This window comes from Platalea leucorodia (assembly GCF_965183815.1).
Source record: "Platalea leucorodia genome assembly, chromosome: 22".
Classification (NCBI taxonomy): Eukaryota; Metazoa; Chordata; class Aves; order Pelecaniformes; family Threskiornithidae; genus Platalea; species Platalea leucorodia.
Genome location: NC_138844.1, coordinates 2,477,563 through 2,494,026, shown reverse-complemented (window position 1 = coordinate 2,494,026; position 16,464 = coordinate 2,477,563). Strand labels below are relative to the sequence as shown.

At 46.0% G+C, this 16,464-nt stretch overlaps 1 protein-coding gene across 1 annotated transcript in view; it reads right to left on the bottom strand.

The window, feature by feature from the left end:
* The window catches only part of MYO1D (myosin ID), a 159,783-nt gene that overhangs the window by 61,567 nt on the left and 81,752 nt on the right, over window positions 1-16,464 (bottom strand). Inside the window, exons 17-20 of the mRNA XM_082332086.1 lie at window positions 14,788-15,011; window positions 13,542-13,686; window positions 12,841-12,945; window positions 3,510-3,623 (exon numbers count right to left, since the gene is read on the bottom strand). Of these exons, the coding sequence (XP_082188212.1) occupies window positions 3,510-3,623; window positions 12,841-12,945; window positions 13,542-13,686; window positions 14,788-15,011 (588 nt within the window). The remainder of the gene's footprint in view (window positions 1-3,509; window positions 3,624-12,840; window positions 12,946-13,541; window positions 13,687-14,787; window positions 15,012-16,464) is intronic.

The following is a 16,464-nucleotide window of genomic DNA, read 5'->3' as shown; positions in this document are numbered from 1 at the left end:
GCGTCCCTTAAAATTAATTTGCATGCTTAAATAACATCCTGAGAGCACAATAGCACCACAGGGACTACTGCCATCAAGGTTTTAAATGTGCACCGAGTGTGAAAGATGAACAAGTTGAAATATCTGGATTTGAAAAGCCTATTTAAACATTAATTATTCAACAGAACCATGTTAGAAGCCCAAGAGCCTTTCAAAATTTTCCTATTTCACCCCTCCCCATAAGACTATGAACAAATAAATATAACACAAAAGAAATAATTTTAGAGAAGGTGCTTATCTCAGGATTTACAAACACTAATATTATTAGCTCTGCTTGAAGATCAGGAGAAGATTCTCAGCATCCACAGAACATCCTTTATTGTGTTCACCACTGTACTGGGAAAGGGAGTTGCAAGATCCTTTCTGCTGCTCAGTCGCCTTTTAATTCCTTGCTGCCATTATCAGTTTATTTTCTCTCCAGGTAAGAACAAAAAGATAATTGTATATCGGTACTTCTGAGGCAACTGCCAGAACGCCTGCACACAGAAAATCCCCCAAAGGATCATCTCAAGCCAGTGAAACAGTCAGGGTTGAGAGGAAAGTTATTGCTTTGTCCTCGTTTGCACGGAATTACGGATTCCTGGGACAGGACAGACTGCCGAGCCCGGGACCCGAGCAGGCAAGCGCTACGGGCCAGGCTTCAACCATTTACATGTAAACACAGTTAAAGGAGATAGGGAACTGTAGTGTGATTTCTTCAGCTGCAAACAAGTTTATGGTGGTAACAGACATCAGCTGACTGCCTCCAACGAGATTTCCATGGAAACCCCATCCCTAAGGATGCTGCCGTGTTGACAGGGTGCTTTCGAGACGCTGCTAGCGAGCAGCACGGCTAACCGGCCGGCGAATTTCCGCTGCGTTCACCTTTACGCATCGGAAGGGCAATCCGTCTTCCCCAGTGAATGCGCATCTTTCTAGCAGGACAGGCTCGATACACCGATATACATCACGACTGGTGTAATTATTATCTATTTGCTTCCCACAAATCTTCCTATCGGTTCAAACACTTGTTCGTTCCCCGAAAGGACAGGAATCTCTGTATCGCTAACCGGCACTCACGCCGCCTCCCTGTGCGCTGTAACAGGGCTTCCACACAAGAAGGGATCAGGCATGCGGAAAACCGAGCGTGAGCGTGCAAGGCAGCTCACGAGGTGAGCGACAACGCGTATTCAAATCGCTAAGTAACAAAATATAAAACGTAACTACGAAAAGGAAAAAACAACTGCATCCCAGCATCAGCCATTTGCCAGAGTTCAATTTAAGAAATCCTGGCAAAAAGAAATACAAATATTTCCCGTGCTGGGTATGAACCAAATACATTTCCAAACCCTCTCCTCGTCTCCCCTCCTCCTGCGGCGCGGAGAGGGGTCAGCAGTAAATCAAGAGGATCAGCGAGCGTGCCCTGGCACCGCCATGCAATCCCGGTGGGTACACAGAGATTTTCTACTGTTCCCCAGCACCACGGTGCAGGAAAAGCAGGTAAAAGGAGAGGCTGTAGCCAACAGAGCAGAAATTTATCACTACAGCATTTACTGAAGATAGCTTCCATCCCATTTCCACTCGGGAATATGATTCTGACCCCGTATGAGTCAGCGAAGGCTCTTTTGGACCCCTTCTTCCTCTGCGAAGTATTCCAGGACCACTTCACAGGTGCTCAGGTCAAGCCAACTGTTCAGTCAAGAAGCCTTGTGGTACGTTGCTAACGGGAATAATCGCAGATCTACAAATAAAACTGATTTGTATCTACAGAAATTTACATATTCTAAGGGCAAGAGACCTATATGCATAGACCACAAACTGTTTTGCTGCCAGAGGGAACGCAAAGCGGACAGCCAACATACAGCCTGCGCTACAGCACTCTGTATGAATGGATGCTCTATTTTAGACATCCGTGTTTTGTGTAAAAACAATAATTGCTAACATTTCTAAGTAACAGGTATTCTATAGGCAACCTACAAATTGCACCCGACTTGTTCGCCTCCTTTAATTCACAAGGCATTAAGGGTTTCAGAGGAAAACGTTCAGGCTACCACCACACTGACCTGGTCTCACGCTGTGACCTGAATGGAGAAGCTCCACCTTTAAACCCATCAGACACACAGGTAAAGCAGACGCTTTTCTAAAGCTGTGATAAATACAGATTTACCTGTACTTACTAATGTAGTAAGTGAATTGAAGTGGCCTAGCCATTTTGTATAAGGTAAGAGTGCAGAAAACTAATAATAAGAAATTGTGATAGACAAAATCCCCCCTCGTCTGCCTGAGTTCACCTTGATACTTCACAAAAACCCGCCCGTCTAGGAAAAACACTCTGCTTAGAGTCTCTGTGTATTTGAACAAGCCGGTTTGCACAAGCAGGAGTCAGCCATTTAGCAGCGAATCTGCTGACAATTTCATTTTGCACAATTAAGAGGGAATGTCAGTAGAAGAGAACATCAGCTGAGGAAAACGACCTGCAGCTGCTAACTCCCTGGCAGTAACGCCTTTTCAGAAGAAGAGGCACCGCCACGGAGACGCCGCTTTGCTACAGCAAACGTTCTCAGCAGGGCAAGCAACCGAGGCAGGCGAGCGCGTTGCCCCACGCACGCTGCGGCGGGCGGTCGGGGCGCAGCTTCGGTGGATGGCCAGCAAGGAGGTTAGCAGAGGAGCTATACAACCGACGTTACGGCTGCAGTCTGAGCTAATCGTTCGCTCCACATTTGCAGATTAGATTTTACCGCCACCGTAATCCCATCTCTGCTGTTTTAGCAATATGGGGCTGCCAGATATGTTATTTCTCCAGATGCAAACGACCCAACAAATTTGCGTACGACATTTCCAAGCAACCCAGCCAGGTTCTGGAGGTGTAAGATAACCGTAGCGCTGTTACCTCAGGCTGAGGAAAACAAACAAGCAGTTGAATCCACACTCCAGGATGCTGAAGAGCTAAAACGAGGTTTTCCCCCCATCCTCCTTCCTACCAGCGATAATCTGCTGCTTTGTCACTGGCAGCTAAACTCCGCTACCCCAAAGGCCAGATACCTCGCTATAAATTCCGAATTTAGCTTTGATAAGATTTACATTAAACAGGAACACATATAAAAAAAAATTCAAACATGACACGAGGGATCAAACAAACCCCCAGAGACACAGAAATTGTGTCATCAGCTGCTGTGAAATGCTAACCCCCTTACGGGGCCAAGATCTTGCGGCGCACAGCAAATAAAAAACAAAATAGAAGAAGGAGCAGAAGAGAGCGTGATAAGCGGTTTGGTTTTTAGCTTTTATTTTATGCACTGAAATTAAAAGCTAACGTGATGCATCACTGTTGTAGATAACTGTACTACAACTGTTTTAAGGACATTAAATATATTAAAAATTGTAAACCAAGGTCTTTTTCCATTGTATGGATACGAAAACGGAGCTAAACAGCAGATGCACTGCCCATGACTAAGACAGCCCAAGATGAGATTCCCCTGCCTTGTACTTACATTATAGAGGGGGATGGTCTTCATCACTTTGTACTGCTTCATGGGGTCCATCTTATAAAGGTGTCGATCAGTAATGAAGATTGCTCTGTCCTCCACCTTATTAAAGCGATTGACCTGTAAAGAAGCAAATTTTCAGTCCCACTAATCACCGCAAGAACATGCAGAATAAAACTTTGCAGCAGTAAATATGCAAAACTCACATAGCAAACAGGCAAAACTCACATAGCTCTTAGACAGGTTTTCTCCGCAGATCTTGAAAGAGTGAAAAGGGAAGATGGACCCCGTAATCCCATTTTAGAAACAGAGAAATGCAGAGTCTCAGAGAAGCAGAGTTATCCAGCAGGGCTGGGGCAAGCTGGGAAAGTCCACGGCCTCAATCAAAGAAAGGCGAGATGCTTTCCTCTAGCAACACCCAACCCACGCCCCTCTCCACTGGCAGACACCGAGCCCAAGGCAGATGGCTGTTGTTCCTACCTTATGTACGTGTCTTCGTCACCCCTAAAGCACGGGGCAGAATACCTGCCCCGCAGAGCCAAATGAGGTGCCACCAGCATCTGTGACAGTCCAGACCTCAGGCATTTGACAGCAGATGCTTTGGCCCATCCTAAATTGGAGCGGGTCCCATTTCCCTCTTTTAAAACATCTGTGCCCTGGACGTAGCTCAGCAACTTGCCCAAGAAGTGGAAAACCTGGACACCCACCCTTCCCCTGCCCATTAGGGGATGTGTCAGCCGAGTACGGGCACGCTCCACCGCTTTTGCTGAAGTTGTGCCATTCTGCAAGAAGGAAAAAGAGACTGCATGGGCCCGACGGAGCCCGGGAGAGCCAAGCCTGTACGCTGGGACCTGGGCAACCAGCTGGTGGGAGGAGGGCAAGGTTGTCTCTTGGCACGCAGAAGACCCAAGCTGGGTGCCCTCAGGCGGCAGGCAGTATTGAACACCCCCTCGCCATTCCTAAGCAAGAGAGAGAGAGCAAGAACACAACCCGTCTGGTCTAAAGGCTCACTGCCACCGAGAACAGCGTCCTGTCGCCCCTTCCAGGAGGTCCGACCCCATGCCCGAGGCAGCTCTGGTGCCCATCAGTGCTCTCAATTCCCTAGCCTGAGCAAAACCTGCCCTTGGCGAGGGAAGGGCACAACGAGCATCAGAGCTGGGGCAAGGGGAAGAAGGTGAGGCTCCGGGTAGTGAGAAACAGGGGAAGGCACAGGACGGCTCTGCTCCGTGGCAGCAAGCTATGAGACCAGTTCAGCTGTGCCAGACCTGTACTGGGAGTGCAGCAGATCCTTCTATAGATTCTTCTATTTTTCATCACTCAACCCATATTTTAACTTGACTTTGTGTTCTGTTAAGGACATGGTATTCAAGGCAAGGTCGTCTAAAGATCACTGGTGGGCTCAAGCTCCTCAAAAGAAATGCTTTGAACAGGAGCTCGCTGCTCAGCTACGCCGTCTGGGGCTATCCTGGGAACACGCTGAGCAGAGCTACAGCATCCAGCAAACTTCTAGACCAAACAAGAAAGCACCCAGAGGCATCTGTGCACCTCTGAGGTTAACTGACCACGGAGCGAGATTGGTTTGGTTTGGTTTTTGTTAAATGCTTGTACCGTTCTCAGGTTATTCTGAATCCGGACTCCGGTCTCCTGACTCCTACTCCACTCCTGTGAGGTCCTTACTACTAAGAAAATCACACTGCACTTCAAACAACTTTAATACGGCTTCCAAAAAGAGGCAAAGGTGTTTTAATCTCCAAATGACTGTATCCTCTGACAAAGGTAGGGTACAGAGATGGAGCTAAACTTCTCGAAGTACAGCAAAAGGAGAAGAGGCAACGGGCAGAGGATGCAGGAGCAGAAAGTCCAACTGGACGTAAGGGGAAAAAATCTGCCCCGGCGGGTGGCAGCCCTGGGACGGGGCTCAGCGAGGCCGTGTAAGCCTCATCCGCCGGGAATTTCGAACCTCAGCTGACTGGGGGTCCGAGCAACCTCCCCAGCTCTGCGGCTAGCCCTGCTCAGAGCAGGAGGTGGGACCGCAGACCTCCAGGGCTCCCTTCCCACCTAAACCATTCGGGATTTCATCAGCCCCTACGCGACCAAGAAAAGAGACTTCACGGGATCTGAAATATTCTGACAGTTTCTAGTAGTTCAGCAAACACAGCTCAGTGTCGCCACTGGGAAACATTAATATCTTAATGTTGTCACTGGGCTCTACAGTTGTAAATTTAAGACCAATTACAAATACATGCCATAATTCAGTGAAGAACCATTAGTTGCCTGCTGAGGCAAACCACTATATTATCACCTGTAATCTCCCTGGCAGTCAACAGCAGCAGAGATTATCTGTATATGTATGTCCCAACCCTCACGCAGTAATCTTAGGCACGCTCAAGAAGTTGGTTCACTTCAATTTGAACTCAAAATACTATCCACCTTGTTTGCATAACCAGGCACTCAGTGTACGGGGAAAATAAGCTCTGTCTTGTAGTGTACTTATGTTTTTTGTATGGATCAACCCTAAAACTTTTTTTTTTTTTTTTAAAAAATACCAATTTCACGTAACAGCTCTCATAAGGTAAAAATGAACTGTTGGAAGATGGCAATATGGGAAGCCCTCGGCAAGCGCAGTCGAGAACAGCCAAGCGCGCAGCCCCGCAGCCCAGTATTGTGTTGCGCTTCATGCACCCAGTTTCCACGTAGCGACGGGAGCGCAGGTTAATTAAGCACCAGCCAACGATGTGAAGTAACAGACACGGCCCGGCAGCAAGCCACGGACAGCGCATATAGAGTCACATAATTTCTCTTAATTCTAGGTATTCTGGCATTCTGAATTAATGTCTATTTTTGGCCACCAAAGAGATTTCCAGCAACAGCATCCTTCCAGTACCTGACAAATTAAATCACCAAAACTGCTGTCAAATGCCACACAAGCACCTCTGGAAAATTATTGTCTGGAAAATTATTGTAAAAATATGCAACTGTTTATTAAAAATGTACTCATTCAAAGGATACAAGCTACTAAATGTTGTACCTTCACGGTAACATCTGATCGGGCAAGATCCAGGAAGACTGTAGACAATAAATCACTATTCCACACCTTATGGAATTAGTGTGATTGCTTACAAAAACCGAAGTGGGAGGATCACGTAACGGCAGGAGACAAAATTATATTTTCTCTGGAGAAGTGTTTTATACCCTGGGATCATGCCCTTATTCATATCGCCTTTCTAAACACAGATCATTTTAATTTCCCCCCATCCCACCGCAATTCATCACAAATATTCCTCTAGGCTGCTGGTAACGTTAGGCTCCAGCAAGTGGGGTTTTCCCAGAGAAACACGCGTCTCGCTAGCATTACAATTAATTTGTCCAAGAAATACCACCCCAAAGGAGGACATCTGATGCCATCTAGACTTTCAGGTGCCCCAAGAGGCTGGGTACTAAACAGCCACCAGGCAAGATGCAAAGTTTTGTCAAAAACAAGTGAGAAAGTAGGACACAAAGTAGAAAGTATTTTTCATTAAGGCAAAACCGGAGTCATCGGTGTATCACAGTCACGGAGATATTTATTAATCAACTGAGGAGGGCAGACAAGGGCGAGACATGATGAGGCGTATGGACATAAATAGGATTTTCCTAGGTGAAGCCAGGAGACAACGGGAGAACTTCAATATTCTCAGTCAACAGGCAGCAGAGTGGCAAAGTTCAGAGCAGATAAAGGCAAAAAAATGCAAATTGGAGAGCTCTGTGACAGCTTTAAATTAACAGCACCAACTCAGAAAAAGTAACTGAAGATGATTTTAGACAGCTCTGGATAGATCTTGGCACAAACAGGCGAGGCAGCTGAAAACAAGCAAGGCATTAGCATGCGGTAAAGACTGGCATGGGGAATAACGTCCTGGGTGCCACGGTCTCCCATGGCATAGTGCGAAGCACTGGGACGGCGAACGTGGAGACTGTAATGGTTCAGAGAACGTAAAGAAAATGATCGAGGGCCTGGAAAATCTCACAGGACGAGATGCTGAGTAACTGGGATTATTTTAGGAAGCAGATGAATGGGAAAAAAAAAAAAAAAAAGGCTCTGAAACACTGAATGGCCCAGAGAAAGTAGGTTAGGAGTGCCTGGTGCCTCGCGTTGAGCTGTTTGAGCAGAGGAGCACAGGCTCCTCAAACCGTAATTTGGCCGTGCAGCTTACAGCAAACCACGCTCCATGTCCTGGGAGCTCAAGCAAAGGCTTCTGCAGTCTGCTGGGCTGTCACCTGCCCCACACAGACCCCAGACCTGATGCTGCGTGGCCACGGTTCCCAAACACGTCTTCTTGATTTATTGTAATTTTTTTTAAAGAGTCTGACAACACCACCTGTTCGCTGCCACGATCCTGCTCGCTGCTGCCGTCTCAACGTCCTCCCCGCGGTCCGTGCCCACCTCCAGCGCGGAGCCCACGGTGGCAAAGGGAGCGGAGCTCCCCGAGCCGCGCGGCCAGAGCCACCCCACCGCAGAAGGTCCCGCAGCCGCCGCCCCGAGAGCAGGGACGGGAAGCGCGCCCAGCTTTCGCAAGGCAATATAATATTGTAGGAGGTCTACAAGCGTGTTTTAAACTCCACTTCTTCCTTGTGGTTACCCACTGGTTTTAGCGTTCACACTGAACAACAAATTCAGCTGAGCAGCTAAAGAGACGTACTGAAGGGGAAGTCCAGCAGCTTATCTTATGTGAGAAGCAAATTCTCGCTGCCCTGGAACTCGTCCTTTTCAGCTCTTTCCAAGCAATCGCTTTGCTTCAGGTGTCTCATGCATCTATGGCATATTTATGTAAATAATACATGCTGTGTTTTTAGAAGTAAACTGTCACATTGGGAAGCACGCACAGAAGAGAACCAGGCAAATGCCAGCACTGTTGCAAATGCCACTGTTCTTTTGATTTTGTAGGAGTAGAGACAGGCCTTATGTTCTCAGATACAGCTTATACCCTCCCGGAGAACAGCCCTTCCTAGCATTGTGTTCTCTGCACCTTCTGGGCACTTTTTATTTATATCTTTGTTGATCCAAATGTGAATCAGTCTTAATTTAGCTTCTGGACTAGCTTATGGGGAAAAATGAAAGTCTAGCCTATAGCAGAACAACCTTCAAATGAGCTTTTCAGGTCTCTGCCAGGGGCCTCTAGACACCGCGGGGCACCAGCCTTTGGAAGAGATGGTCCTCGCAAGGGAGCCTGGTGCCACAAATGACAAGGTAGAAAGTGCGAAGGAAAGCCTTATTCTAAAAAAAAAAAAAAAGGAAAAAAAGCAACTGTTGTTTCCTAGGTGATACAACAAAACCTGGTGGTATGCGTGAAGTTTTCTCCCAAGGCAAAAAACTTGAAACTTCCCTTTGAAAAAATGAAGAGCCCCACAATGCTCAGAAAAGATGTATTTTCCCATAGGCAGAAATGACCTGCTTCTACCCATACCTACTGCGAGAAAGCAAGCACGTGCACCTCCCGTCAGCGAGAATTCAAAGTTTCTTCAGAGACCTTCCACAAAAAGATCTATAAAAGCTTCGGTCCAAACAGATTCACCCGTTATTATTCATCTCAAGCTGTTGAAATTAAGACCCCACGCACTCAAGCTAAAGAAAACTTTACCAGCAGTTATCAATACTTCAAGAGCAGCTCCCTGGCTGGTGAGAGCCGCTATTACTTCACTAGAACGATGTCAATCATCAGCTAAAAAAAACCTGTCTCAAAGAATTTAACGGTTAGCAAATATCTTCCAGGTCATAAGATATATTCTACACATAAACTTTTTAAAATACACGAACTCCAGGCTTAGCTTGTGTCTATTCAAGTTGCCCGGTACTTATCCTTCTTATTTCTTTTCTTTCCAAGGGAAGAAGTGTATTAGACTGCAATCATCTGAAAATTTTAAAGAGCAGACACCTAACATTGCTGTTGCCAGTCAAGAACTACGTCACACGCGGCGTGATGATTCGGTACCTTACTGAACGCCGCAAAGGCAGCCCGACGCCGCTCCAGAAGTAAAACATTCACCCCAGCTCACCAAAGCACGCTCTCCTTACCAGTACCACCTTTCTGCCTACGGCACCAGCCCTAACAGCGTATTTTTTGCTCAAGAATCCTCAAATAAGCTGAATCATGAAAATATACCACGAACGAAGTTGAGCAACCTTATTCTGTGGACTGATGCTTTGATAAGGAGCGCTATATAAGGGAAGCAAAGAAATCACCTGATAATTAATTACATTTTCATTTCTACAACTCACTCTTCAGTCCCCTGCTAAAGCTTCACGTGAACCAAATTTCAGCTGAGAAACAAATTTGCAAACCCACCACAAACCAGGTTTAGCAGCAGAAATTTGACAAACCTCCCTGCGGTGAAAGTCGCTTCGTTTCAAATGCTCTGACCGCCACGAGAGCCTGCATGTGCTAATGCCAAGTGCCACGCTTGTGCAAATAACATTTGGTATGACATGGGGGAGTTAAAGAAGGGCTAATAGGAAGACACTTTAAGATTTATTTATTTTTTTTTAAAGAAAAGGGAAGAAGGTAGCAATCAGAAGAAATTCCCCCCACCGCATAGCACTGAAGGCTGACGCTCAGGCCGCTGTTACTTTTTGGGTAAGAGGCAGGATGCTATAGCTTGCATTTTTGAGAAGAGAAACACCTTTCTTTTTAAAAGACAGCTTAGGATATAAATTGTTTTATGTGAAGAGTAAAAGGCGGCTAATGCTGTTTTCAGGGTAAAGACCGTTCTTGCAGTCAAAACAGGGAGCTGCTTACAGGCTCCACAACAGTTTTCACTATTGCTTAGTCTGCAAATCCGATGTCCAAATTTAAGGCGTAACAGATTACCTGAAGGAGTGCATTGGTTGGAAAGCGAAACGGTAAATCTTGAAATGTCAAATCTTTGTCTCGTTAGCTTTCAAAGTTCAGGATTGTTTGTCTTCTCTCCTTTGCTCACCTTAGGCTTGCCTGGATGTTTCTTCTCCATACAAGAAGGAAGACAAACGGTTCACTCAAAAAGATACCACATCCAAGCATGGACTTGAAAGGGGTCGTTTGCTTTTGAGTTTAAACATGGAGGTGTACTGAAATCGCCAGGCTTACACACATCATTAAAGATCCTACAAAGTTGCAGTCTCGTCCTCAACAGCAATGCTGAAATGATTTTATCCATTTGTCGGAGGAGAGGTGCTCCAATTTGCTTAAGACCATCGTTTTCCTAAAGGAGATGCTGCGTTTTCACTAAATTTAGCTATATTTTTTCTAACACAGATCCTTAAGAATGAAGACCAGAAACAGCATTAACGCCCTCAAAGACTCGGGCGCAGCCGGGTTGTGGGTGAGTAGCAGCCCCCCCGCGCCAGCTGACCCATCGCCGTGGCTTTGGGCGCATTCCTCCGTGGGCAGCCGCAGGTCGCTCGTCTCAGCCCCGCTCTCTCTGCACGTACATATTCCACTGCCACGCTCGTGTGTGCTTCCGTGACTGGTGACTTCAAAAGCCACGCAAAGGTATCCCTAACTAAGCAGGCAAGCGGAGGACTAAGCCTGACCTCTCCGATAGAAGAAAGCGACCAACAATTTAACCTTTAAAAAGATCAAAAAAGTTACAAGGTCATTTCAAAACCACAAGACTGCAAGTCTATAACCTCGCAGGCTCTGCAGTATTTTCCGATTTCAGCTGAGCTGCCTTTTTTAAGCACCCAGGGTAAGCTAAAGCTGAAAGCACTGACAGTAACCTTCCAGGCTCAGGAAGAAATCCTCGTTCGGATAGGTAACCCCTCCTCCATCTCCAGACTGCTCTTAGCACTGAAGTGCTGGGACACCAATGCAACAAACCCCAGCAGAAAATGGATTTTTCCAGCAAGTAAACACAGTACCAGGATGTACAGAAACAAGGCCTGCTCGTACGCCCAAGGATTTCTTCGTACACCATAAACAAAAAAGGACGGCTCAGACACTTGCCTAAAGGAAGGAGCTCTGCGCTTGCAGTCGCTGAACCGGGTAAGGTATGGATCTGTGTTTCCGAAATCTGCTTTCCCCCGTGCTTGCACAGGAGATTGTCCTTCAAAGCTGAATCGGGAGCAAGCGAGAGGAACACAAGGACTTCAAAGCTTAAAAGTTGCGTCACAGCGAGCAAATGAAACTCCTACACGGGTATACACACAATATGCACCCTCCGCACCCCGAGTGACTCCTCTCACCGTCATTCCCATTCAAAACAACAATTCCTATAATCACATCTTTAAGAACTGAATATTGTATTTTTACAATTAATCCAGTTTAGCTAGAAACAGCGACAATTTGGAACTGGTTCATTAAATGAATTAGAGGAGGAATTATTTTGTTTTCAGCCTAAAGTGAAAAAAGCCAGGGGGAAATTCTCCTCTTTCTCCTTGTCCCTAACGGAGATTCCAGCCAAACTGCTGCAAGATTGTGAAGAGGAGGTTTGGATCCAGAATCACCCGATCCTCCTTTAATCCTAACAATATAAAGCAATATTCACTCAAACCACTCATTCAACCAGCAAACCATGCTCTCAAAGAGAACATGTTAAAAGCAACAGAATACTCCACTGAAATACTTTTGTTTGGAAAGCAAGAAGAGATTTCTATTTTTATATACACAAATCACTGTTGAATAAATAATATAACTCACTACCACTAGCAAAGAAGTTTTGTTATAAAGTGAGATTTTATGCTGCAAAATGAATTTTTTTTGTTACTGTTAAATATAATATTTGCAGAATCATAAACAACAATCATGCACATGTTCCACTTCTGGCAAGCGGAGACCGACTGCAATAGCACATTTTTAGAAATAAAAAGAATATACAGCTTCTTAAAAACACTTGAACATCAGCAGCCCCGGCCTGCCATTGAAATTGGTTTTATCTGTTGGCTTTGTAAAATTCAAAATATCCTCTCCTGACAGACATTTAAAACCAGCATCATTTAGATCATTATGAACTACCCATAAAAAATTATGCAAGCACATTTTTCTAATTCGTTTTTTAAACCTTCCAACCAATTTAACAAAAAAACCATTCTACTATGAAAAAAGTCAGACCCAAACCAGTTACACAGAATCCAGTCAATTCATTCACGCCTCCAACACGAAGAGGCCACAGAAGCCACTCAAACCAAGCACCCTTTGGTGCGATAGCTTGAGTTACGTATCCGTCAAAAAATCACCGATACTGAGACAGGACGGCTTTGAACCGCCCTCTGTTAAAGCCTCTCCCGGATTCTCTCCTCGCCCTCGGCTTCCCAAGATTTCACCTCGACCGCAAGAGGTTTCCCCCCGCAGCCCGTGGGTCTGCAGAGCACGCACACGCCGGTTACCTTGCGGACGTGACAGGAGAAGAGAACGTTCATGTACTTGTCTTTCCGTTTCAGCTCATTGGCAACGGGGATGAAAGAGCCCGTGGTCTGAGGGTTATCTGGTTTCTGAAAGAGCAAAGACAGGCAGATAACTCTTCTTGCTTACTGAAGAAAGTAATTGCATTGCGTCACGGCGGGCCAGAGAGGACGGCAGCGGCACCACCTCATCCGAAGGCTTCCTCCAGTCTCTGCCTCGTTGAAGAGCGGCAGAGCATCTGGAGTTTTAAATGCTTTCTGAAAAAAAAGCCTTAACAAAACAAAATGCTTAAAGGAAGGACAGAGTAAAAGGAAGCAATGCAACTTGCCTAGAGAGAATTTCTTTGTTCTTTTTCATTTTATGCTATTTCTTAACATCCCATTATATCTAGAATTTTAGTTTTACATCGACTTTTGTCCTAGCTTTGGCCATTTGAAGAGCCAGCCGATGGCACTACTCATTATCTTTTAATGCTGCTTGCCATGCTTAAGCTAGGCCTAGTATTCAGAAAAATCACTCCTAGTGCAGTAGAAGTCAAAGACACTGAAACTGTATAAACCCATTTACAGAGGAAATTTCAAAGCACTCCCCCCCCCCCCAGAAACCATCAGTCACTTTTTCAAATTTCCACCCTTTCAGCATCCTAAGCCCCAGCCCTCGCAGTGATCACTTCCCTCGTACTCACCAGTGCGATGTAATTCCCCTCCCACGCTCTTTGTAGGCCAATATCAGCTCTGTGACCCTTCAGCACTTCCATGGCAGCCACCTTGGCCCTCAGCTGCGGGAGGACTTCTGGTGGGACGCTCCGGATGAGTTCACCTGCTCTCCACCTGCCGCAAAACACCTGAATCAGTTCCACGCTCTGTACCACGCACTATGAGGACTAATTCTGCCAGATCAGCACGACAAGGACACCCCTAGACTATAAATGGCAGGGGAAAAAGAAGTCCTTCCACTGCATTCATAAAGCTGGAAACGTCAGTTATCATTTTAAAGTCACATATCATCTCTGACTCCTAACAGGTTTGGCTGGTATACTCCCCGTCCCGTTCCCAGAAGCCAACTACTGGCACATCTGTTTGCAATAACGTTTTTGCAAGCCCTTTTTTTGGCTCATTTACAATATCATTCTCCTTTAACAGCTAAATTTGGCCCTACAACTGAAACCTAACCAACTGTAACATGAAGCAGGGCAGGGCAGCCCATCCAGTACTGCACACCACACTCCAGCCTTCAGCAGCAACACCAGGTCTCCAAGATTAATGCTATGAAAAGTCTTTTGGCAACCAAAATTTTGTAGTTATGATAATTGAGCTTATTCAGAAAGCAGGACTCTCTACCCAGATAGGTTGTGGATGGCTTTCAAGAGACAGCTGGGGAAAAAACCAAGGCTGACTTGATCTAGTGCTGGTGGTAATCCCCCTTCAAGCAGATGGCCGGACTGGAGATCTCTAGAGGCCCTATCCAGCCAACATTTCCTTGTGCAGCCATTTTTCAAATTGGAATTGTAACTTCTTTGTCTACAACTTACCAGAGAAAAAGTCACTAGCTTTTAGATATTAGGAGGTTGTAATAAAGGTATAAAATACCTCTTCTGCACACAGAATATGGGTAGATGGCAGAGCATTGCTTATTCTATTGCAGAAAAGTGAACGAAATGGAAAAAGTCGCTCCCCCCAGTCTAACAGCAGCTGCTCTTTTCTTTTGAAACCAACCAGAAAGGGGCCAAGGAAGGAAATACAACGTCCGTCCTGACTAGCTCTTTGAAACAGAATAATTATTTGCCTGAACAAGGGTACCAAAAGGCACGAACATCTTCACCTATGATGTCCAGTTCATGTTCTTCAGTCGTTTTTCCAACTTTTATGGAACAAGCAGTAGCTGTTCACTCTTCTAGGTTAGACTGAGAAGACAAGAGGTTTTCTTTGTACCTATGGTAAATGGTCTGGAGTGCCTCTTCAAATCGGTGCAGCACTTTCGGTGGAGTGGGCCATTGGATGTGCTTGCCATAATCCTTCATTAGCCTCACGTTGTGAAAGCGCCGGGCAACCTCATGGATGTAGGCCTTCACTTTGTAGCGGCGGTAATACTTGAGTATCGTGAGGGCAGCCTTTGTCCTCTTGTAGCGAAGGCGAGCCAAAGTGCCCCTCCAAACCTAAAAGTCAGTGGAAGAGACAGTTTTAGCAATAAAAAGCAGGATATTTTTTTCCTGTACTCCTTCTATATTGCTCAAATCCATAAAAATATTAGTTTTACTTTAAAGGAAGTGACTTCTCTGTGCCAATCAAATACAATTAAAACATCACTGAAGAAAACCACTATGTTTACCAGTTTTACCAATTTTAACACTGATTAAAAAAAGATTGCTTTGAAAATAGTTTGGGGAATATCTATTCAGGCCATGTGCTGAAAAGCAAGTAAATATGCCATACAAATGATACCCTCCCAACTTGCCGGACGGGAGGCCAGCTCCGCCAGCACCGCAGGCGGGAGACACGCCATGTTCTGGACTTCTCCTTCTGACAGCCCGTGCGAAGAGGCACTCTGGGACTGAGCGTGGTAATACCGCCTGCAGTGCCGACGTGACGGCACAGTGCTACCAGCGCCTAGCGCGAAGACCCGCTGCGCGACGAGGCACGGCAGCGCTCGGCCAGGCTGGGTGGCCGTGCTGATTCTGTCCTGGAACCAGAGCAATGCCTATTCACCTGAGCGCTCTCAAGCTGACGCGCGCGTCCCCGAGGGATTCGTCAACGGCTGTACTTTCCCTCTAATATAATCCACCAAGATGAAGATTGTATTTTTGTTTCCTTGTAGAATTAAACTGGAAGGATAATGAGTCTCCTGCATACAAAGAGTTCTTCACTGCTCACTATGGGCCCTGCTGGAGAGTTTATTTCCCTCTTGAGAAACATCCCATAGCACCGTTGATGCATATCAAGCCTTCTATTTACAGAAGAATTAATTAATTACCTGAGGCAATTTCCAACATGATACTCGCTTTATGAAGCTGATGTCAAAGGTTCTCTTGACAGCTTTACTGATAATCCTGATATGTGGCCAAAAAAAACTATCTGTAGCAAGCAGTAGAGCAGATGGGAGGGGCTGCTCTTCTCTATAAATTCAACATTCAAAGAGGAAATAGAGATTTTTGGGTCCCAAACCCCTCAAAAGCAGAGGACTCTCTTCTTTCAACCTCTGTCAGAGTAACCCCTCCTCATTCTCCTTTGGCCTCACCGTCCTTGCATGGGATATCTCCCGTTCACGACAGACATGATCCACGTCGCTCTGGCAGAGCCTGGGCAGTTGCTTGAGCACCCACCACTTCACTGGTGCATTTGATGCTCCATAAAGCACATCTGTGTTCTAGCACGCCAGAAGAGAGTCAAGGCCCTGTGCAATGCTGCCCAAAGATCTCACAGTAAGGCTGAGCCAATCCATCCCTCAACTTGTATTTTAGCATGTCAAACTGACTGTAAGCCTACAACCTCCAACACTTGCTTCCAAGATAGAAACCGGTCCTCGAAACAGCATGAAATCACCCTACACCCTACCCCTTTCTGTGGATCATGCAGCATGGTGAAGACCAAACTGCAGCTAAGTCCCGTACG